Source organism: Onychostoma macrolepis, chromosome 25 (genome assembly GCF_012432095.1).
Source record: "Onychostoma macrolepis isolate SWU-2019 chromosome 25, ASM1243209v1, whole genome shotgun sequence".
NCBI classification, from domain to species: domain Eukaryota; kingdom Metazoa; phylum Chordata; class Actinopteri; order Cypriniformes; family Cyprinidae; genus Onychostoma; species Onychostoma macrolepis.
In genome coordinates this window covers 22,156,120-22,178,950 of record NC_081179.1, presented here as the reverse complement: position 1 = coordinate 22,178,950, position 22,831 = coordinate 22,156,120, and the positions used below count along the sequence as shown (strand labels likewise).

General features: G+C 36.6%; 2 protein-coding genes across 3 annotated transcripts; one reads left to right on the top strand and one right to left on the bottom strand.

Annotated features, from left to right (window-relative positions):
• Window positions 1-471: 471 nt before the first annotated feature.
• On the top strand, window positions 472-13,726 carry clpxb (caseinolytic mitochondrial matrix peptidase chaperone subunit Xb). Of its 2 annotated transcripts, none has more exons than XM_058767117.1 (15): window positions 472-693; window positions 959-1,027; window positions 1,702-1,856; window positions 1,941-2,061; window positions 4,606-4,757; window positions 4,916-5,075; window positions 6,613-6,654; window positions 7,464-7,640; window positions 8,360-8,524; window positions 8,833-8,921; window positions 10,193-10,357; window positions 10,448-10,750; window positions 11,069-11,161; window positions 12,606-12,712; window positions 13,013-13,726. In XM_058767117.1, exons 2-15 carry the CDS (start codon window positions 973-975, stop codon window positions 13,098-13,100), a joined length of 1,872 nt encoding a protein of 623 aa, XP_058623100.1. In that variant the 5' UTR covers window positions 472-693; window positions 959-972; the 3' UTR covers window positions 13,101-13,726. The 2 variants fall into 2 exon arrangements, with proteins under 2 accessions (XP_058623100.1, XP_058623101.1); XM_058767118.1 differs by having other exon boundaries at window positions 472-697.
• Window positions 13,727-13,996: 270 nt separating this feature from the next.
• On the bottom strand, window positions 13,997-21,944 carry spi1a (Spi-1 proto-oncogene a). Its single transcript, XM_058767153.1, has 5 exons — window positions 21,716-21,944; window positions 21,407-21,497; window positions 20,854-21,026; window positions 17,231-17,384; window positions 13,997-15,759 (listed from the first exon to the last, which is right to left on the bottom strand). The coding sequence occupies exons 1-5, from the start codon at window positions 21,752-21,754 to the stop codon at window positions 15,443-15,445; spliced, it is 774 nt and encodes a 257-aa protein (XP_058623136.1). The 5' UTR covers window positions 21,755-21,944; the 3' UTR covers window positions 13,997-15,442.
• Between the last annotated feature and the right edge of the window lie 887 nt (window positions 21,945-22,831).

Here is a 22,831-nt window from a genome sequence, read left to right as displayed (position 1 = left end):
TATATATTTTAATAGAAATTCAAGTTATAATATTTTTACTATTAAATAATTAAAATAAATAGCACAGTAACAAATAATATTGATATCAATTATAAATTGTCTTTGGAATTCAAAAAAAGCTTTGATTACATTAAAACAGCAGAACAAGTGCGGCGCTGTGATCTTTTTCAGCAAAAACAGAACAGCTCCAGAAGAAGAGTCACGTGTTCCGACTTGAAGGGGGTGGAGCTTAGCTCTCCTGAAGTTTTTTAACTCTTCACTGTACTTGTTTCAATGCATTATATTACTCAGTACTGCTATTTACTGCAAGTGTGAATTATTGTTTCTGATTAGCCTACATTTTAAGAATAATAGTGTTAAAAAAAACATCAAGCGCCCCCTGGAGAAAGAAGCACTTTATGTCTAACAGCAAACAGCCAATGAGGTTTGCCGCTCGATGGCCCCGCCCCCTTCAGCATCACGTGACACAAACAGAGCTCTATCTGGCCATGTACGTCACTCTGACCCACTTGATGACAGCAGAGGTTATATCACGCTGGTCAACGCTAAACTTCATCTAACATCGCTTCTGAGGGCAGCGGACACTGGCGCTGGCATGAACCCGCTTCAGGCGTTTATTCCGCTCAGATCCTGCAGTTAGAGCCGCTTACCGGAAGACTAATCTGCTCGAGAGGAAACTCGGACGCAGCTCCAGTGAGTATGTCTGCCATCATCCACAGCAGCGCGTGCGTGTTACATAGTCGAGCGCTGCTGCATTACTCATGAAGCTCAAACATGCAGTTTTCCTTTTGATTTTCTCAGTTTAGATAATCTATGACAGTTACTAATTATATCTGACAGCGCTTTACAACTTTATTAGTGTTTTTATTTTTTTATTTTTTTTTATTTTAGTAGCAGTATGTAGTAATATACTGTAAAGTGTGACTTTAATATGGACTTTTGTTATTATTCTCATTAGGTCTGGTTTTCAATATGTCCTGTTCATGCAGACCTGCAGTGAGGGTGATTATAAAGTCTGTCCATAAAGGTGAGTGAACCATCAACACTCAAAAAATATAAATAAAAAGCTGTTATAGTACACTCAACATTGATTCTTTAAAGCAGATGAAGGCCAGCTGACAGTTTTTAGTTCCCAGCAAACTTTAGGTTTCGAAAAAAAAGAAAAAAGAACGTTTTTAAGGTTTGTTATCCTAAACTAGGAAAGCTTTAGTCTTAAAACGCCTCAGTGCAATGTCCTGGGAATGTTGTTTCATAAATTCCCCAAGAATGTTATTATCTGTTTTCCAAAAAGTAATCAAATACTAACAGATCAATTCCAGTATGTTAAATATCATTGGCATGCTTGAAAGTTGCAACATGCCTATAATAACGCCCACAAAGCTGTGTAGTTGGCAGATTTTGAAACGCAGCCAACAGAATATAAACTGAGTGTTTATAATTATAATTCTTTCATAAATTCATTGAGCCCAATCTTTATATCGCAGTATTAGTGGTGTTTAGTGATAAGGTTGGTTTAGTTTTAGCGACTGTTTTTAAATACTTTTAAAAGAAGGCTTATTACAGAAATAATATATACTTGAAGGTATATATTATAATATATAATATTTTTTTTTAACTTTTAACCTTGCTTCCGGCCGAAATGTGAGTCAATCGAATGCGAGTCAACTGGTTTAATGATATACTGTGTATTGTTTCCTGCAGGTTTTTCTCGCTCGCATCTCCAGCTCTTCAGCCACACTAGAGCAGTTTGTGATGAAGTCCATCTTCCTCCGTTCGTGCACGTGAGGACGTTTTCACAGACAGCAGTGTGTTTTGCTTCTAAAGACAGTACGCCCAGAGACGGCGATGGCGGAAAGGTACTCTTCGGTCTTTTTGTTACGTTTCCGTGACTGTTTGTTAGATGTGAGATATTCACAGTTACTGATGGAGCTGTTTTGCAGAAGGGTGTAGGTGAGGCGGGTGGAAAGCGGGCGTCAGGTGCTGGAGGTTCAGGGAAAGGTGGCAGTCAGCTGAGATGCCCGAAATGTGGAGATCCTTGTACACACGTGGAGACTTTTGTGTGTAAGTATCACTCTTTCCATTTTCGTTAGGTTTTAATAATGATATGAATAACTAGATTCCAGATTAGCAGTCAGTTTCTGTTCAGTTGTTATTTACAACATGAGGGTTGCCATTTTAAGGGCAGATAAATGACATTTGCAAGAGTGTCCACCTTAAAAACTTTTTTTTTTTTTTTAAAGAAGGGAACGCATTTGCCACATTCTTAGAAATGTCAGTTTGCATCAATGTTGATTTTATTTGGTTTTGAAAAAAAAAAGTGCTTTTTTTTTAGGAAAAAACATATACATTTTACTTGTTAAATTTATTTTTAAGTTGTTTATAATGAATATATAATTAGTATATATTGCACCCACATGATTTTGTCGATCATGACTGAGTTTTTACTTTTTTTTTTTTTTTTTTTTCTAAAACAACTACAAAAGATTTACTAGTTTTCCTTCATTATGATTTCTAAACAGTTATACCACTTTTTCAGTATTCTTCCTACAAAAATAAACAGGATATATACACTGAACAAAATTATAAATGCAACACTTTTGTTTTTGCCCCCATTTTTCATGAGCTGAACTCAAAGATCTAAGACTTTTTCTATGTACACAAAAGGCCTATTTCTCTTAAATATTGTTCACAAATCTGTCTAAATCTGTGTTAGTGAGCACTTCTCCTTTGCCGAGATCACGCTGTCGTATACGCCGATCCAGAGCATCCCAAACATGGTCAATGGGTGACATGTCTGGTGAGTATGCTGGCCATGCAAGAACTGGGATGTTTTCAGCTTCCAGGAATTGTGTACAGATCCTTGCTACATGGGGCCGTGCATTATCATGCTGCAACATGAGGTGATGGTCGTGGATGAATGGCACAACAATGGGCCTCAGGATCTCGTCACGGTATCTCTGTGCATTCGTTGTCCATAATATACGCCTGCCCATACCATAACCCCACCGCCACCATGGGCCACTCGATCCACAACGTTGACATCAGCAAACCGCTCACCCACACGACGCCATACACGCTGTCTGCCATCTGCCCTGTACAGTGAAAACCGGGATTCATCCGTGAAGAGAACACCTCTCCAAAGTGCCAGACGCCATCGAGTGTGAGCATTTGCCCACTCAAGTCGGTTACGACGACGAACTGCAGTCAGGTCGAGACCCTGATGAGGACGACGAGCATGCAGATGAGCTTCCCTGAGACGGTTTCTGACAGTTTGTGCAGAAATTCTTTGGTTATGCAAACCGATTGTTGCAGCAGCTGTCCAGGTGGCTGGTCTCAGATGACCTTGAAGGTGAAGATGCTGGATGTGGAGGTCCTGGGCTGGTGTGGTTACACGTGGTCTGCGGTTGTGAGGCCGGTTGGATGTACTGCCAAATTCTCTGAAACGCCTTTGGAGACGGCTTATGGTAGAGAGATGAACATTCAATTCACGGGCAACAGCTCTGGTGGACATTCCTGCAGTCAGCATGCCAACTGCACGCTCCCTCAAAACTTGCGCCATCTGTGGCATTGTGCTGTGTGATAAAACTGCACATTTTATTGTGGCCAGCCTAAGGCACACCTGTGCAATAATCATGCTGTCTAATCAGCATCTTGATATGCCACACCTGTGAGATGGATGGAGTATCTCGGCAAAAGAGAAGTGCTCACTAACACAGATTTAGACAGATTTGTGAACAATATTTGAGAGAAATAGGCCTTTTGTGTACATAGAAAAAGTCTTAGATCTTTGAGTTCAGCTCAAAAACAAAAGTATTGTGTTTATAATTTTGTTCAGTGTGTTATATATATATATGGAATACTTATTTATATATCTATATAGCGGGTAAAATAAGTATTGAACGTGCCACAATTTTTCCTAGTTAATATATTTCTAAAGGTGCTGTTGATTATGAATTTTTCACCAGATGTCGGTAACAACCCAAGTAACCCATACACAAAAATAAGTTCAGAAATTATGTGTATTAAAATAGAATGACCCAGGGAAAAAGTACTGAACTACTGAAATGTATTTAATACTTTGTACAAAAGCCTTTGTTGGTAATGCCAGCTTCAGACTTCAAATCTTGAAGGTTTTGTGGCCTCTTCTATGAACTCTGACCTTTAGTTCTTATTTTCTATTGGATTCAAGTCAGGTGATTGGCTGGCCGTTCTAGCAGCTTTACTTTCTTTCTCTGAAACCGATCGAGAGTTTCCTTGGCTGTGTTTGGGATCATTGTCACCTTGTTTCATCTTCATCATCCTGGTACTGTAGGTGTTGGGACTGAAGCTAATATTCATTTCCACTGACGAGGGGCATGATTGCTTTCTAATTACTGACAGATTTCAGCTGGTGTTTTGGCTTTCATGCATTTTTGCACCTCCCTTTCTTCATGTTCAATACTTTTTCCCTTGTCATTCCACTTCATTACACAGAAAACAAGACAAATAAGTTCAGAAATAAGTTCTTTGTATGCGTGGATTACTTGGGTTGTTACCGACATCTGGTGAAAATGTCAAGTCAGCTTTATTTTATTATCTGAACAACTCTGTGTTTGCTCCATACAGCCTCCACACGGTTTGTGAAATGTGAAAAGTGCCATCATTTCTTCGTGGTTCTGTCTGAGACCGACTCTAAGAAGGGTTTGAATAAGGAAGCGGAGAGCTCTGAGCATGTTAAATTCACATTAGCTCAGAAACCCCCTCCACCTCCTAAAAAGGTACCCTTCTATCACACCATACAGACATTATTACATTAACTTAAGTTAATCTTTGTGCAATTAGATCAGCTTTTTGAAAGTAAACTAGTCAAAGCTAACCCTGTGTGAAATGCAGTAAACATCTCTCACATGGGCGTCTGTTGTCTCAACCTCTTCAGATTTATACCTACCTCGACAAATATGTTGTCGGCCAGTCATACGCCAAGAAAGTGTTGGCTGTCGCCGTCTATAATCATTATAAACGGATCTACAACAACCTCCCAGCAGCAGGCCGACAGCAGGCGGAAACAGAGAAACAGAGCTCCCTCTCTCCCAGAGGTTTGTATTATTCATAATCTGCCGTTTATTCATAAAAATAAACATCTAAATGCTTTAAAAATGAACATGTTGTTCATGTTTTTGTATCTAATGTTAACAAATTAAACCTTACTGTAAAATGTTACCCTAATTTTGGTCTTTTAACAGCATTCAGTAAATCTCAACATTTATTTGCTCTGAAATGACTTAAAATTACATATACATACAAAAAAATTAAATTAAAAAATTACTCTACAGATATTGATGAAATCTTTTCTACCTTATTCAGTGAATGAAAACAGTTAATAATAAAATGTAATCATTTTCAGTTAAATGCACCTATATAACAATACATGGTAATAAAACAGCAGTACTTTTCTACATATATTTTATTTTTTTTAGCTAAAACAAAAACATCATAAAGATTCCAGGAATATTTGCAAGCGATGATACGATAAAATTGCGAAATGTGACCCTGGACCACAAAAGCAGTCTTAAGTCGCTGGGGTATATTTGTTGCAATGGCCAAAAATACACTGTATGGGTCAAAATTATGGATTTTTCTTTTATGCCAAAAATCATTAGGATATTAAGTAAAGATCATGTTCCATGAAGATATTTTGTAAATGTCCTACCGTAAATATATCAAAACATCATTTTTGATTAGTGATTTTTCATTGCTAAGAACTTTATTTGGACAACTTTAAAGGCGATTTTCTCAATATTTAGATTTTTTTGCACCCTCAGATTCCAGATTTTCAAATAGTTGTATCTCAGCCAAATATTGTCCGATCCTAACAAACCATACATCAATGGAGAGCTTATTCATTCAAATAATTGATGCAATTTCGCAAAAATTTACGCTTTACTGGTTTTGTGGTCCAGGGTCACAAATATGCTTAAAAAGGGATAGGATCAGGATACAGGTTTGGATCAACTAATAATAGTTTAATAGTAATAGTTTTTAATTTTAATTTTTGAAATAAGTCTTCTGTTCACCAAAGCTGCATTTATTTGATTAGAAATGTATTATTATAAATGGAACTCTTTTGTATCGTAATACATTTTGAAATGCAATTTATTTCTGCATCTTCAGTGTCACATGATCCTTCAGAAATCATTCTAATGTGCTAATTTGCTGCTCAAGAAAAATATTTATTATCAGTATCAATGTTCAAATCAGTTGTGCTGCTTCATATTTTTTGCGAAAACCATGATCCATTTTCTTCAACATTTGACTATTCAAAATTTACTTTGTTGCAAAAAAAAAAAATAATCTGATACTTCAAATCAATTTAACGCATCCTTGCAAATACAATTCTTAATCCCTAACTGCTAGTTAATGGCAGATAAAGGCTGTAAGTCCCTGTTCTTCAGCTCACTGATCTGTCGAGTCATTTGGGAGTCTGTATAGTTTGTCAGTTGTCCAGTAGTGTATCTGCAGTACTCCAGAGTCAGCGTCAGCATCTGAACTTTCCCCTGCTGTTACTGTTACACAACTCGTGCTGTGGTGGTAGCTGTGCTCATCATGCTACGTTTACTGTCCTTTTCTCTGTAGAGTTAGAGATCAGAAGACGTGAAGATGAATACAGGTTTACAAGTAAGTGATTGTTTTGTGTACTTCGCTTTCACATGCAGTAAGATAACCTAACAGAGGATACATTTGAACTTTCCTGTGGCCATATTTTTATGCTTTGTTGTACAAACGGTAAAATTTACAGACGCAACATGACTCCATGTTTACGTGTACACACATCAACAATCTGTGCTTGTGTGCAGGGCACTTCAGGATCAGTTGGGTTCGTCGCTGACCTCTATAAAGTTGAATAAAGTGTCACAATGACCTAGTTACAGCTCTCATGGTCTCTGGCCATTCAGATTTCACACTGGGGCTTCTGTCTGTTTGCTTCTTATTTATAGTCTGAACTTGGGCCAGCAGGATCATACTGGACGGGGCTTGGAAACTAGGCCGTTCTGATGACATAATTATGGCTTGCGTAATAGTGACTGCTAGCCTAACTTAGCTCCTGAGATATGAAATGAACATACGAGTAAGCTAATGTATAAAAGTAGTTTGCCTGTGAATTTATGAGAAATGGTTTAGAAATTAGAAACTTTGTTAAAGTAATAGTTCATCCAGAATTAATAATTCATTAATTCGTCCCTGAAATTTGAAGAATGTTCTTTTTTTTACGCATTGAAAGATCCAGAAGTCTTTTTCTAACAGCAAACGGCACATTCCACACTTGACTGAAAGTCTGTGTTTGGTTATTTCATATTTTTAGAGATTTAGCCCACAGGGGCTTCTGGGCAAAAAATTATTGTGGTGTCATGTTGCTTTTTCGTGTTTAAATAAATAACACATGATCTGCTGGATGGAGATGTGAAGTAGTTTGGTTGATTTCTTAGAGCTGCTTCAGATCGCTGGCATCAGTCCCCATGGCAACGCTCTGGGTGCATCTGTTCAGCAGCAGACCAATCAGCAAGCTCCTCAAGACAAAAGGGGCAGGGACGTGCTTGACTCCGCCCACACTGATATTAAGCTGGAAAAGAGCAACATTGTGTTGCTGGGACCTACTGGATCAGGTTAGTACAGGATTTCCACAGAACTCTTTATAGCACCAACTGTTGGCCAATTTTAATAATATTTGGTGTATTTTTGCTGGCTGGATGAGGAGCTGCCATTTATAATTTAAATTACAAGCTGCCAAACATAAATGGGTTTTGATAAATATTTGATAAGAAATTTCACCAAATATGTTTTAATAAAAGAAGAAGAAAAAAATTAATTTTGACTATATATTTATGACAATTTAGCAAACTGTTTGTGGTAATAATGACTTTTGACTAATGACTTTTATTTTTTATCACAATAATGAGAATTTGAGGAACAATGTGCTTATTTGCCATGCAAATAATACAAAAAATCATAATGGCCCTAAATGTGACCTCATTTTCTTAATACAAAACATTATATCTTATTATTTTCATTTATATTTTGGAGAAAAATATTACCCAGACATTTACAGTATTTGTGCAATAATCCTTTTAGGATATTTTAGCACTTTTATTTATATTTTCATATTTATTATATTTATTCATTTTTATTAAAGACAGAACATCAAGAAGGTGATCATACTCTAATCTTTATGAGAGAATACCACAAAACTATTGTGACATTATCAATAAAAAATAGTCTGTGCAAAGTTTGAATTAAAAATGATTCAATTTAGTGAAATGTTAATATTTGATCATTTTTATGTATATTAAAACATTGTATTTTGACATATTATTGACATTCATAGGTAAAACCCTGCTGGCCCAAACTCTGGCTAAATGCTTGGATGTGCCTTTTGCCATCTGCGATTGTACCACCCTGACACAGGCGGGCTATGTAGGCGAGGACATTGAGTCTGTTATTGCCAAACTTCTGCAGGACGCCAACTACTCAGTTGAGAAAGCCCAGCAAGGTCAGTCTATCAGACTTTAGAATTTGAAACATTTCATCTTAGAAAAAAAAAAACACATTTTACTGTAGTCCTATGAAGCAAGCACACTAAAGCAATGCAGCCCCACCTATGTGTAATATTTTTGTTTAATAAGCAATGTCATAATCTTTCATTACAAGGAACAGAAGCTGACGGATATAAAAACGCCTTCATGCGTGACCTTTGAACATTTCACTGAAACATTTTGATTCCTCTTTCTAAGTTAGCTTACTATTTTTAAAAACAAACCCTTTTCATTTGGATGTCTGTGAATTGCCATTCTCTTTTAGGCATAGTGTTCCTGGATGAGGTGGATAAGATTGGCAGTGTGCCTGGAATTCATCAGCTGAGAGATGTTGGGGGCGAAGGAGTTCAGCAGGTCTGTGATTATATTTCAGCAACATTCATCTCTCCCAAAGCTCTATGATTCTGTCACTGCCAATACACAGAATTACTAACCTATTAAATTACTTCACACAGCTGTAAATCTCTTATCAGAGCTACTGCCGGAACGCACACCCAGAATTGTTGAATAGATATTAGATATTAGTTGAATAAATCGCATTGTATCCATGTAAATCTAAGGAGCTGCGAGCACAACGAACAACAACAGGAAATTTTGTTGGTCAGTTGATCATAATTTCTCTTACACATAACTATAGTTTAAAGGGTTAATCTATCTCAAGTAGTCCATTGGAAGTTTTTTTTTTTTCACCCAATACTGATACATAAAGGTAATTATTTTAAATAAATAAATAAAAAATAATCATAGAAATGGTCCAGCAATCAACAATGTTTGGAGCACATGGACTGACCCTAAACTATTTTAGTGTGGACAGACAAATGACTTATGTCTGGAAACTTATTACATTGTGCATGATTAGAAAACACTGTAAATCACTGGTTTTAATATGAAAAAGAACATAAAAATAATAAAGGATACTGCACACTAGATCGACAGATCCAGACAATGAGGACAACTAATAGCAAACCGTGTAGAGAGACCGAGAAGTGTGTGGGTTCACTGAAGACCAGATGTACCGTAGCATTTTGAATCATTTGTTGAAGTTTAATTTCATATGCCAGATGGCCGACCAACAGAGCATTGCTGCAATCTGTGTTTGAGATGACAAGCACCTATACAGCAGGAAGGAAGGACAGGAAGGGTTTAATCTTGAGTACTAATCTGCATGACCAGGTAGTCTAGCAAGCAGTCTGTGACAGTCAGCTGGTAATCAAACACTATCCCACAGGTTCATAGCTGACCTAGTTGGTGTACTGTCATGCCCAGCTGAATAATGATACTGTGTTGAATTGTTATAAGTAAGTTAAACTTAAAAGGTAGGAAAACCTGTTTCTTAATGGTGCCAGCTGTATTGTTAATATCAAAAACAGAAGCGGACCAAGAACTGAACCTTGGGGTACCCCAGTGGCTAGCTGTTGTGTCTTGGGTATCCTCGCTTCTGAGAAATTCTTTAAGAATCAACCTGTGAAGCAGGACACAAACCAGCAACAAGTAGTAGGATAAACAGAATAATGTGGTAATTCTCTGCAGAACAGAAAGCTCCAGCAGAATTCAACTTTTTTGCATTGTGTAATTTGTCATTATTGTCCGATTTTGAATGTTGACGTTCCTGTGTGTCTGTTCAGGGTTTGCTGAAACTGCTTGAGGGAACAATCATTAATGTTCCAGAGAAGAATAGTAGGAAGTTGAGAGGAGAGACAGTGCAAGTGGATACAACCAACATTTTGTTTGTGGCATCGGGTGCTTTCAACGGGCTGGACAGGATCATCAGCCGTAGGAAAAATGAAAAGGTGATTTTTCTACAGTAAAATATAATTGCTTAATGTCTTCAACATTTTAACTGATTTTGGTGAGTTATACTTTTTTGACATTTCCTACAGTATCTTGGTTTTGGGACGCCCTCTAACATGGGAAAAGGGCGTCGAGCTGCAGCAGCTGCAGATCTGGCCAACAGCTCAGGGAATGAAGTGGATGCAATGGCAGAGATTGAGGAAAAGGACCGGCTCCTGCGGAACGTTGAAGCACGGGACCTCATCGAGTTCGGCATGATCCCAGAGTTTGTGGGCCGTCTGCCTGTGGTGGTGCCACTGCACAGTCTGGACGAGGAGATGCTGGTGCAGATCCTTACAGAGCCTCGTAATGCAGTGGTCCCTCAATATCAGGCCCTCTTCAGTATGGATAAAGTATGTACAGTATATTATATGTCCAATCCTGCTCCTGGATGGCCAATATCCTGCAGTGTTTTGCTCCAAACTGCTCCAACAGACTTGCTTGAAAGTTTATAGTGGTCCTTAAGACGTTTATTACCTGGTTCAGGTGTGTTTAATTCAGTTGGAGCTAAACACCACAGGACAAGTGAACCTTCAGAAGCAGGATTTGACACCCCTAAAGTACACCAATTGACATCGTTGTAACCCATATTTTATACACCTTTAGTGGTTCTTGCTATATCAGTAGTAAGTCTAGTTATTCACCTTTTGGTTTTGTGATTTTCTTTCCAGTGTGACCTGAATGTAACTCCAGATGCACTAAAGGCAATCGCCCGTTTTGCACTGGAACGGAAGACAGGAGCCAGGGGTCTCCGCTCCATCATGGTAAATAACAGGAATCAAAACCTCATTCAACCATCATTCACATGAATTCTGTAAGGCCACATTTACGTTGCAGTCCTTTTTGCCAAATACGGTTTGTTCACTATACTTATATATATTTTTTTTTAATTTTATTAATTTTTTTTTTTATGACAACCAGCTTACATTTTCTTTTAAAGGTGAGCCTTATCCGATATCTGCATTTACACTGTACACTGTGAGACGGAAACAGGGTTGCCAGGTCTGCAAATCAAAACCAATCCAACTGCTAATCAAATCTACCCTAATCACTTTTTTTTCCGATTTAGCGGGAATCCCCCTCTGTCCAAATAGCAAAGGAGAGAGATCGCCACTCATTTGCCATAGTCGCTTTTTCAATGACTTACGACTTGTGTTGACGGGAATATCTGATCTGTCTCTAATGGCAGACGCAAATGCACAATCCGATTGATATCCTATTTATTTTCACATATTACATGTTTATTGCACATTCGTGGGTCATATCCGATCTGTACCACGTGAGAGGAAACAATCGGAGTTAAGTTACTTAAACCATGTAATGTAAATGCGGCCTAACACCATGTCCTAACTACATGACAAGATTCCAGCGACAAGCAATTTGGGTGTCCACACCAAACGCGACGTGACAGAATCAATCAAATATCACAGCCAATCAGAAGCATGTGTGGGCGGGCTCTCTGGAAGCACTCTGCACTTGCAACGAAATGGATAAGTTTATAATCTAATTCATAAATATTAAACCTTTGTAACATTATTAAACGTACATACTGAGTGACTGCTACCATCTTTATCATGGAATACACTCGTTGGCTCGCAGTGAGTTCACAGTTTTAACGTACATCTTTGCTTTAATTTGTTTTCAAGATCTGAGGTAAACTGTCTGTTGTTGCTTTTAAAGTTTGGCTAAAATTTTTTGGCTATAAATGCCACGTGATATGATAGTCAAATTCACATTAGACACTTTTAACACTGAATACAGCACATAATCTGTACCTGAGATGATCACAGTCATTAGTTTGTATGTTGTTGTTCCAGCTGCGACGTCGCGGAAATAGAAACCGTTTCTAAAATAGTAATTTTGCATGTCGCAGCTAGTTAGGACAAAAACTCCGATTTAACATGGAAAAGATACCTTTTATCGCGTGACGCAGTGTTGTGTCACGTGTAATTAGGACACTGTGTAAGTCAACGGTGTCCGATCCTGCTCCTTGAGGGCCAGCGTTCTATGGAGTTTAGCTCCAGCTTACCTCAACACACCTGTCTGGAAGTTTCCATTCATCCTGAAGACCTTGAGTAGCTGCTTCAGGTGTGTTCAAATGGGGTTGGAGGTGGACACTCCAGAACAGTGTCCCTCCAGGAGTACTGGAGACCCCTGCTGCTGTAAATCCTTCTACATCTCTGACGTGTGTCATCTCTGGTCTTTCAGGAGAAGCTCTTGCTGGAGCCCATGTTTGAGGTGCCTCAATCTGACATCATTGCTGTGGAACTGACTAAGGAGGTGGTCCAGGGCAAGTGTGGACCACGCTACATTAGGTACAGCCAGGTTTTTACAGTTTTTCAAAGCTGAAGCGGCTAATGTAGATGTTAACAATCTTTACACAAAGGGTGCTCTGGAGATGGTTCTTTTAATGAATCTGTCCTGAATCAGTCCAATCATTTCAGATCTCTTTTTAATTCAGTAGATCCTCAACATGCATTTACAAAAAGCAATGAGTAATGAGTGCCAACTCAAAAAATAATTTGACTCTTGTGGATCCCTAGTCATTTTTTTGAATCTGCAGCCCCAACTAAGAATGTGCAAAATAAACTTTGATTTGTGTGTTTGTGATCCAGAGCTCCTCCCAAAGAAACAGAGGAAGAGTTTGACTCGGCCTCTGAGGAAGACAACTGGCCCAGACACGCTGACGCTGCCAACAACTGAACGTGAAGCTGTTGCGTGCACATAATCTCAATATATATATAAAACCGCAAAACGCCATCACTATGGAGTCCTTCCAGCTGGACTTAAACAGAGAGCGATGTTTGTAGATTTTTTTTAATGACAGAACGATGAACAACACTTGGAATATGTATTACATTAAATGTGGTGCGTTTAATAACCTAATGCAGATATGAAAGTGTTATTTACACTAATGTAGTGGCGATCTAGCTTATTTTCAATCTCTGGTGATTGATAATATTTGTATCTGTCTAAAGATAATTATTCTATACTTCTAAAGACGTTAATGGGTGATTTGTTGCTTGTTGTCGGGGTGTGAACATTATAAGGGAAGTATACGGATTATGTGAAATTTCAAAATGTTGAATTTTAGTATTTCTGGTGCATATGTATATGCACCTATGACATATGTCCTTTTTCAGCAGGACACACTGATACCGCACGTGTGATATTTTCTTATGCCTCTGTTTTAACCATTACGTTCAATTCTACAGCACAAGCCTCTGTTACGTACATCTAGTTTTTAGGTTTTACTGCTTTAAAAAAACTCTTAACTTTAGAACTGAACAAAAACAATGTGATAATAAATTTCACAAAAGTTGCACACATTTTCTGTCTATGATTTTTACTTTCTGTTGCTTTAGTAGCTTTGTCCTGTAAATTGCATACTCAAATCCCATTCTGGTTTCTATTTAACTCTACATACACAAATCAAAAGACAGTACTATCATTTATTGTTTTCTGTGGTTTCTGTTTTGCTCTCTTATTTTATTTTTTTCAGCCCACCATTTATTTCCCAGTTAAAAACAGAAACCAAATCCTTTACGATAAAAAAAAAAAAAAAAAAAACTTTAGAAAAGCCCTGAAGAACAATGAAATCACAAGTTCTGAGTCATTTATTGTTTTTGTATGTGAGGCATGTTGTTGATGGTCCCCTGGGTGGCAGCATAGAGCAACATCATTAGATGAGACATTCTTGTAATTACTAGAAAAGTAACTTTTTGGATTGTCAATTCATATCATGGTCTGCCAAATAAGTATTTTTAATAAAGTAATTTTAAAGTATAATTCGTAGTAGAAATCTGACAATGTTGTATACTTGCATAAATAACAAAAGCAGATATGCGAGTTATCAGAGTTGCAGTAAAACTGCATGCTTGTCCTTTGCTGTACTTGTTTGATTAATATTTGTATGTAATTAATATGTAAATACACAAAAACTACCAGAATTGTTATAGGCCCTCAAAATCTTTCCCACTGTTCACTTCATTAACTGTTTTTCTGACATATCACTGTAAAAAGTGATAAATTGACTTGACTTTAAAAAAAAAAAAATTCATTTAAAAAAAAAAAGTTAAGTGAACTTGACAATTCACTTAAAATTAAGTAAATTATAATTTAAAAAAATAAGTTAAGGCAACGGGTTTCCTCAATTTTTTTTTAAGTTAAGTCAGCTTATCACTTTTTACAGTGTAATAAAATGATGGCTGTAATACTATAAAGTATAATAATACTAAAATATAAATAAGAATAATATCTATTCATATGTAACTTCTTGAATGCCTGTCATTGGACAGCTCAAAAGTGTGGGTTCAGTAAGATTTGTATGCATTTATTTAGATCGATAGAAATACTTTAAAAATATATTTTCAAACATGAATCATATGCCTTGAGTCTTGAATTTCTTAAAGATATTAGTTGCTAATTACGACCCCAACAAAAAGTAAATAAGCTATTTTCAAGGCGGACTTCCAGGGTCGTTTATTCAGCATTGTGACACCTCCACATAATATAGACAGATTTTTAGCATTAATAAGCATAAAATAAGTTAAAGCTTTACTTGTTTTGTTTGGGTGAAGCATATGAAAGTCAAAATGTGTCTGAACACGTTGAAATGTCCTGAGTTATAAGTCTAACATTATTATAAGAATTATGTATTATTATTATTATTATGCATGCAGTTTTCATAACTATATTAACTGAGAGACTACATGAAATATTTACAATTCATTTGTCACACCATTGGACAATTGAAATGTAACAATAGTGAAATCAAGCCGATTTAAAAGTGAAAAAGAAACAAAGAAATATTGACCAGTTACAGCATCAAAACACGGAAGCATATACTCTTTTACAAATACAGAAACTTTAACCTTAAAAATGTCTTTTGTCCATGTCCATTTGTCAGCTACTCCGATATTACATCCCTAGTTTAACTATGCCTAGTTTTACATATCCCTGAGATTACATGTTTTGCTGCAGAACAATGGCAGGAGAGAATTTGTGAATGTTGTAGGTAAGAGACACTGGATCTAATGGAAATGTCAGTGATGATACTGCCTCCTGTCTGTAGTCATCCTCCTCATCACCTCGCTGCTGAACTGGTACGTCAGCTTCTTCTTGACCTTTTTGACCTCGCCGGTCTTGCCGTAGTTGCGCAGGGCCCTGGCCATCTTCTGGTAGGTCATTCTCTTGCGGTTTCCCTTCTGCTGGCCCCAGCGGCCGGCGAGTGTCTCCTTGTGTTTGGAAGAGAATTGAAAGATGCCTCGCTCTCGGTCCACCCACCAGATGCAGTCCCGCATGTCTCCGTCCTGCAGGAGGTCCAGGAGGAACTGATAGAGACGCACTTTCCGCTTGTTTCCTGCAGAAGTTCATATTCAGTTTAAAGTCTGGATTGCACACAATCCCATCAGCTCGCCACTTTTCACACCAATGATTTCTTTTTTTAATTCAAAGGAATATTGTGGCTTAAGTACAACTGGGTGACACTTTATTTTGATAGTCAACCAAGATCTTTAGATAGTAGGGGGGTAACGGTACACAAACATGATATGGGGGTAAACAATTTAACATCAATATATTAAAAGTTTAACAAAAATTATATTTAGGGCCCTATGAAATGTTTTCTTTTTTTTCAACCTTATGTTTTATTGTTACCAAATTCTGTTTTAGAAAAAACTTTACTTTTTCTTTTTTTTTGGAAAATAAAGGTCATTTAATATTTCAATTAAAACATTGAAGAAATATTGCATGATTATTCCTTAAAAATAAGGTTTTAATCATTTTAGTAGTAGTGGTAGTAGCAACCTATTAAGTACATTCTACTGAACAATAGTAGCCTAATGCATTTCTGCCGCAATGTCTTCAAGTTAACCCGAACTTTTATTTTGATTGGTTGCCGTGAATACCTTTACATATCTGTGTGTATATGATATGATCGTTTTACTCAAATGAAATGGTCAAATGCTCATGAAGTGACTCTCAAAGCAGTTCTGGAGATGTTCATGTATTTATGTCTTCGTTATTGAGATATCACTGCAAGTGTCATGCAGGCTTTAGTACAAGTAGTAAACAGTTGGAGTTGGTTGGTATTGACATCATGGTTTGGTATGGTATGATATGGATATATATATATGGCTCATTCTAGAATTGCGGGTACATTTCAAGCTGAGAAAGAAAACAAAATAATAGGATTTTTTTTTTTTTGGTTAAACTGTTTTATTATATATGTTAGTGCTATAAAGCGATTAATTGCATCCAAAATAAAAGTTTTTGTTTGCATGATATATGTGTGTGTTCTTTGTATATTTATTATGTATACATAAATACACACACATGCAATATATTTAGAAAATATTTACGTCTATATTTATTATAAATATTATAAATATATTTAATATATAAACATAACCAATTTTTCTGAAATATATACGTGCATGTATGTGTATTTATATATATACATAATAAATATACACAGCACACACACATATATTATGTAAACAAAAGCTTTTATTTTGGATGCGATTAATCGCGATTAACCACTGCTCGAGTGGAACTTCATTGGAAACTTCCAGTTCTATATATTGTTACTTTTGATAAGAAACAGAGTCTCATCTTTCAAACTATATATAGTTCCACTCGAGCAGTGGTTAAAACAATGCTGTTTTTGTTCGGTGAACATACCTACTGAACAAGTGCTACTGTACTATGTTATAGCAGTCGAGACCAGTTCATTTGAGTCCAAGCCGAAACCTAAGTAAGTTGAGTTCACGGCAAGACCAAGACCATGAAAACAGTGTCTCGGACTCAAGACCTTTATGTTCGTAGCTCACCTGATAGAGAGCTGGAGATGCCTGCATGTCTGTCGTTGTCCTCCTCACCCTCGGACACCTCAAAGGGTGGACTGCGTCCCCCGGGGTCCTCGTCATCAGTACTGCAGTGGGGGACGGGGGACCGCTGGTACAGTGGGTGGGGGACGTAAGTATACTGTAGAGATAGACCAACAATCATCAGTCTTGCCTTATACTGCTTCTGTGGCTCCTTATACTCAAACATGAAGTCATCAAAGTCAATCAAAGCAATCAATGCTATCACCCAACTCGGACAAGGTTTTTTTTTTATGAACTGCACTAACTCTCAGTATTAGGACACATCTATGGCACTTAACTGTATCCAATCCACCTAACCTGCATGTGTTTGGACTGCAGGGGAAACCAGAGCTCCCTGAGGAAACCCCCTGACAAGGGGAGAGAACATGTAAACCTGACTCGAAACCAGGGACCTTCATGCTGCGAGGTAACAGTGCTGAGCCCCTGCTCCACCCAACCTGCATCCTAAACCTAACCCTCAGTGGGACTTGAACAGGTCATCCAAAAATGTACGAATGAGGATGTGCAAACCCACACGGATTTGCCACCAACTTGCCAATATGTATGAAAACATGCCATTTTTAATTACAAAACTGTAAACCTGCACCCTTAAAAAAAACTTCAGTGGGATGTGAGCACATCGTACGAAAACGGACAAACGAAATTGTACAAATTCGCCACCAGTTTCCCAAAACATACAAAAATAGGCAATTTTAAGTAAAAAACATGAACCTGCACCCTAAACATAACCCTCATTGGGGCATGAGCAGGTCATACGAAAACAACAAATGAGATTGTATGAATTCATAAGAATTTGCAACCAGTTTGCCAAAACTTGACATTTTTAAATAAAAAAAGTGTGAGCTTGTACCCTAAAACTACACCTCTGTGGGCATGAATTAGTCAACAGTTTTCCAAAACAGTATTATTTGTAATAAAATATAGTGAAACTGCACCCATAGTCCAAATGAGATTTCATGATTTTTGAGAATTTGGCATTCATTTGCTAAAGTGTGCATTAGCTACAAACTGTCAAGAGACTGTGCTGTCCAAATTGAAATTTCAATGGATATTAGATAATGCAAAATATCAAACGATTGCAAATGATCAGGTGATGTTTTGTGATTAGTGTATCAAACGGACATTCCCCCACACTTATTTTCCAGCATAAATTGCTGGTTTTGCATGATCTTATATAAATATCAAATACTTGGAAACCACAGAATTACTTTACATTGAAAGAGGAAGTACAAAAACTCAGTGTCAACAGAAAGGGACACACAATGGTGTGGTCCCAGATTTACAAATCAAGTGCGCATCACGTTTTGCTTCCAAATCAGCCCAGAGAACCACAAAGTTTCATTTCTATCAGCAGAATCACACAAACACGTTTAGTGCATTATTATTTTGAGATGGCCTGTTTATTATTTAATTACATTTGGAGGGGTGTATCTAAAATGAAAGTTCATATCAAGCTAGACTTGGTTTCAATGCATTTAAAGAGATAAATGCATGTAATACCTGGTTCTATGCTTATATGTTAGCATTCATCTCAATAGCAGTTGCTCGGCTGTTAAAACTCTCCCGTAGTTCTTGAATCTCATCCACGCTTGCCTGTATTCAATCACGATGAATACGCCAAGATGCACTGGACCAAGGGTTCAAGGGGTCAAGATAGTCCCAACAACACCAGCCTGTGTGCTTTCTTTGGGCGTTCTAGCAGTGTCAACAGCCAATCAAAATCAGGAAGCCATTTTACTCAGGTGGTTGGCTCAAAATATACATTTCCAGAATTAAGTGAGCAAAAATGCACATTTAATCATTACTTCTCTGGTGCTGCATGAGCAACTGTCATTTAGATGATATAAAAAATGCAGTCATGGAAAATAAAAGAGAACCCATTATTATCAACGATACTGTCTACACTGGATGCGACTCGACACTGACAGAAAACTGAAGCCCAGGTTTATTTCTGTAATGCATGCACTTGCGATACTTCCGACAACAGTACGAATGGATTTAGAACTTCGTTGACATTATTTGCGAAGACAGCATTTAGCAATTGAGACATGGCCACAACTAGACATAAGTAGACGCAGTGTTAGGCTTTAGGTCAGGGTTAGAGGTTAGCATTTGTTACACTGTGATTTACATGACCAATCAAATCATTCGAATGTATGTGGGCGGGGTCTGTGCTTAAGTGGATTAGGAAAAACAGAAACTAAATTGTACGGATAAGCCTAATTTTATGATGAGGTTTATTTTGTGTGTGCATGTTTGTTTTGTAATATATTTATAATAAAATTTATTCCTGGGATCAAAGCTGAATTTTCAGCATCCTCAGTGTCACATGATCCTTCAGAAATCATTCTGATATGCTGATTTGCTGATTAAGAAACATTTCATATCATTTTCAATGTAAAAAAAAAAAAAAAAAAACTTTTTATTTTATTTTTTTTATTTTATGGTGGAAATTGCGTTGCACTACTGGGTAAGTAAGATTTGAAATAATAAAAAAAAAAAATAGTTATAATGTTTCTATTTCAAATAAATGCTGTTCCTCGAATTTTATATTCCTCAAAAATCTGAAAAAGGTATCTCAGTTTCCACAAAAATATTAGTCAGCACAACCGTTTTTAATATTCATAATAATAATAATAATAATAAAACATTTCTTGAGCAGCAAATCAGCATATTAGAATGATTTCTGAAAGATCATGTGACACTGAGGATGCTGAAAATTAAGTTTTGCTATCACAGGAATACATTTCAGTTTAAAATATATTAAAATAGAAAACATATATTATAAATTGTAACGATACTTCACAATGTTACTGCTTTTACTGCATTTCTGATCAAATAAATGCAGATTTGGTGAGCTGAAGTGTCTTCTTAATTATTCCAGGCAGTGTATGTGTTGATGAGCTGCTTTGAAACTGTATATGTTCAAAAAGCTTTTACTAAAACAGTAGCAAATTGAAAACTCCTAGTTTGCATCAGATTGAGAGGCTTGACTGTGATTGTCTTGGGCTCGCAGGTCTTGTGTAAATGTGTGCAGCAGCAGCAACAGCCTGTAGTCAGGAAAAGACAGTGTTGAGCAATCAGTCTGTCTCCTCCGCTCACATCCTGCCCATCTCTCTTTCTCTTTCTTTTAGACCTTTTCTCTGATTATAGTACACTGTTAGTCACTGAACTAATATTAATAGCTGAACACTTTTACTGCAGACTGAAAACTAAAATAAAATGACCACACCTTTAATATCTTTCTTATTCTACCGAATAGAATATGAATTATGTACCTCTATTGAAAGGCCACTGTTAATCAGTTCATAGACAGACAGATAGATACACTGTAAGAAGTAAAAGTTGACTTAACTTAAAAAAATTGAGGAAACCCATTACATTAAGTAAATGAAATTTTTTTTTAAATAAGTTAATTGAATTGTCAAGTTCACTTAGCTTTTTTTTTTTAAAGTTAAGTCAACTTATCACTTTTTACAGTGTAGATAGATAGATAGATAGATAGATAGATAGATAGATAGATAGATAGATAGATAGATAGATAGTTTGCAGGTTTGCTGACTAACCTGTGGAGGAACGACAGGTAAAAGTGTTCCCATTCCTGAATCTACGGATGGATGGAAGGACTCAACGTCTCCATAGCGGTATGTGCTGGGATGCAGCTCAGTGAAATGGTTTCCTTGAGGAGGCTCAAATTCACTGTGATGGCCGTGAACACTTGTGTAGTCCCATCCACTTTCTTGCATGACAAAAAGGGAGAATAAATTGAGTCTGAAGTTAAATTTAAAATATTTTTTTATTATTTTATTACTTTTTAATTTAATTTAATTTAAGTTTATATATATATATATATATATATATATATATGTGTGTTATTTAGTTTATTTATGCATGTACACACACACACACACATATATATATATACATATATACAGTAGTCATCATTTGAATTGGATCAAAAAAATGTATCAAAGTTGTTCTAAGACAAGAACGCATTTTGGTTTTAGGTTTTAGGACAACTTTGATGAAAGGTTTTGATCCACTTCACACACACACACAAATAAATAAATAAACAACAACAACAACAACAACAACAACAAAAAACCTCGTAAAACTCACCAGGATGAGTCTGAGGGTCAGTACTGAGATACGGGTAGAAGTCATATATCGGCCGAGCATCTGGGTCATACGGAATTAATTCTTCTGGCAACTGAAAATAAATAAATAACTAAATTCATTCACTTTTTTCAGATTTGTTTTCTCTCTCCATTTTTGCCTTTTACCTATTTATATATAAAGGTTCACTAAAATGTACTTTGTAAATTGTACAAAACTTACTCAATTACAAAAAAAGATTATTTTTGAAATAGTTTTTCAAGCTTGCCTGGAAAAGTTTCAAATGTTTGAAACAATCTCTCATGTACTTACAGGTGAAATAACACAGCCTTCCATTCTGTAATGCAACATGAAGCCCTTCACTCATATATCTTCTCCTGCGGCGTCTATCTCACAGTTTCCCACCTGTTTACAGAATATTGCATAACGTGGAAATTACTTCACAAGAGCGCTGTACTGTGGTATTGCTTTTCAAATGGGCAATTGCGTCAAATCTTGTTTTCAAACTCTTCTGCCTTCAGCTTCACTGTCCTGATGTGAGAAAGACTAAATTTCCTGTATTGCCCATAAGTGATTAGGATGACTTCACTGAAGGATCTGGACTCTGATTGGTCAAATGTGGCGACGACTCACGATTTTTCATTTATGACACTGTTGATGGGTTGGCTTTACGTGTATCTCTTAGAGGATTTTATGTTTTAATTATTAATGAGTAAAGTTTACAGATGATACATTTGACCGATTTTAGAAAGATTATTTGTATAAATTGTGTGCACACTCCAGGCCCGCCTAGTTAAAATTACATAAAACGTTCTTTTCTGAAATAGAATATTTTACTATTTTCACTGCTTCAGGGTGTTGTAAGATCTTAATCATGGATTCTGTAGACCAGTTTCTGCAGCGTTGTTCTATTGTCTAATACAACACAGGAGTATTTGTAACGGTTTGAGCAAAGCTAAAGAAAAACGGTAATTTTTTGTGTTCATGAGTTGTTGAGGCCGTGTTGTGGCCTCGAGTCAGTCAATCAGAGGGAAAGTTTTACATGTGCTATTGTCTGAGAATCATAAACTTCAGCGTTCGCCCAAAGTGAAGTTCTGAGAGAGCTTTGTTCCCTTTTTAATCAAAGCATTGCACTGTTATCGCAGGTTTTGAGGAAGTAACTACTATTGCAGAATAGACAAATGCATTATTCTGTGTTTGGCCTGGATTTTCATATGCAAAACTCGACTGACATTAGGTGTTTCCGGCATTGTTTTAGAAGTGGAAAAATTTGAGAGAAAATACTTGTTTTTATTATTTGTATTTTATTTGATTTTCATTATAAATAAAACTGAATAAAACTATAACTAAAATTAAAGTTCTGTCATCCATCTATCTATCTATCTATCTTTTAGTTGTTCTACTTCAAAATGTCATATTTATTTGTAT